Consider the following 1,056-nt stretch of genomic DNA (forward strand, 5'->3'; position numbering starts at 1 on the left):
AATGATTTATTCTTTAAAAAGAGAGGGAACTTTAAAAAGGAACTTTTCTATTTCCCACAGCATCCACAGCATTTGTCGTAGCAAAGAGTTGTATTTGTTTCTGGTTTCTTTGCCTCACATCTGTCTCCCTGGTAGACTCTAAGCCCCACAGAGGCAGAGGCTGTGCCTGCTTTGCCCACTGCTGTATCCTCAGCATGTACGGCGGCATAATCATAGCTCACTGCAGCCTTAACCTCCTGGGCTCAAGTGATCCTCTTGCCTCAGCCTCCTGAGTCGCTGGGACCACAGGCATACACCAAAATGCCTGGCTAATTTAAATGAAAATTTCTTAGAGATGGGGTCTCACTATGTTGCCCAGGCTGGTCTTGAACTTCTGGCTTTAAGGTGATCCTTTGCCTTGGACTCCCAAAGTTCTGGGATTACAGGTGTGAGTCACTATGCCTGGTCTATTTTTAAAATTATGGTCAATAGAAAAAATGGCATGTATGACGTCAAATCTAGGAGCTATCAGGAAGAGAAAGGGACCTGAGGGATGAAAATTTTTGCCTTCTTTCATTCCAGAGAGAAGAGGACAGCCAAGATGACTCGATGGTCCAGTTACCTGTTGGGATGGATGACCTTCCTCCTCTGTTCCTATGAGTGAGGTGGAGGTGAGGACACTCAAAATGATGGGGAGGATTTAGAAACTGGAAAAGAATGAACGGGGCAAAGCAAAGACTCCTGGAACCAAGTAGGGAGGAGATGGCTTAGCAAAAATCTCAGAAGAGGCTGGACGCAGTGGCTCACGCCTGTAATCCCAGCACTTTGAGAGGCCGAGGTGGGAGATCACTTGAGGTCAGGAGTTCCAGAGCATCTTGGCTAACATGGTGAAACCCCATCTCTACTTAAAATACAAAAATTAGCTGGGGGTGGTGGTGAGTGCCTGTAATCCCAGCTACCTGGGAGGCTGAGGCAGAAGAATTGCTTGAAGCTGGGTGATGGAGGTTGCGGTGAGCCAAGATCGCGCCACTGCACTCCAGCCTGGCCAACAAGAGCAAAACTCCATCTCAAAAAAAA

General features: G+C 47.4%; 1 protein-coding gene across 1 annotated transcript in view; it reads left to right on the plus strand.

Moving 5' to 3' along the window:
* The first annotated feature begins 580 nt into the window (after positions 1–580).
* Positions 581–1,056, plus strand: part of ELSPBP1 (epididymal sperm binding protein 1) — a 22,058-nt gene continuing 21,582 nt past the window's right edge. Inside the window, 1 exon segment of the mRNA XM_017500600.2 lies at positions 581–650. Within this exon segment, the coding sequence (XP_017356089.1) occupies positions 581–650 (70 nt within the window).

Source organism: Cebus imitator, unplaced genomic scaffold (genome assembly GCF_001604975.1).
Source record: "Cebus imitator isolate Cc_AM_T3 unplaced genomic scaffold, Cebus_imitator-1.0 Scaffold266, whole genome shotgun sequence".
NCBI classification, from domain to species: Eukaryota; Metazoa; Chordata; class Mammalia; order Primates; family Cebidae; genus Cebus; species Cebus imitator.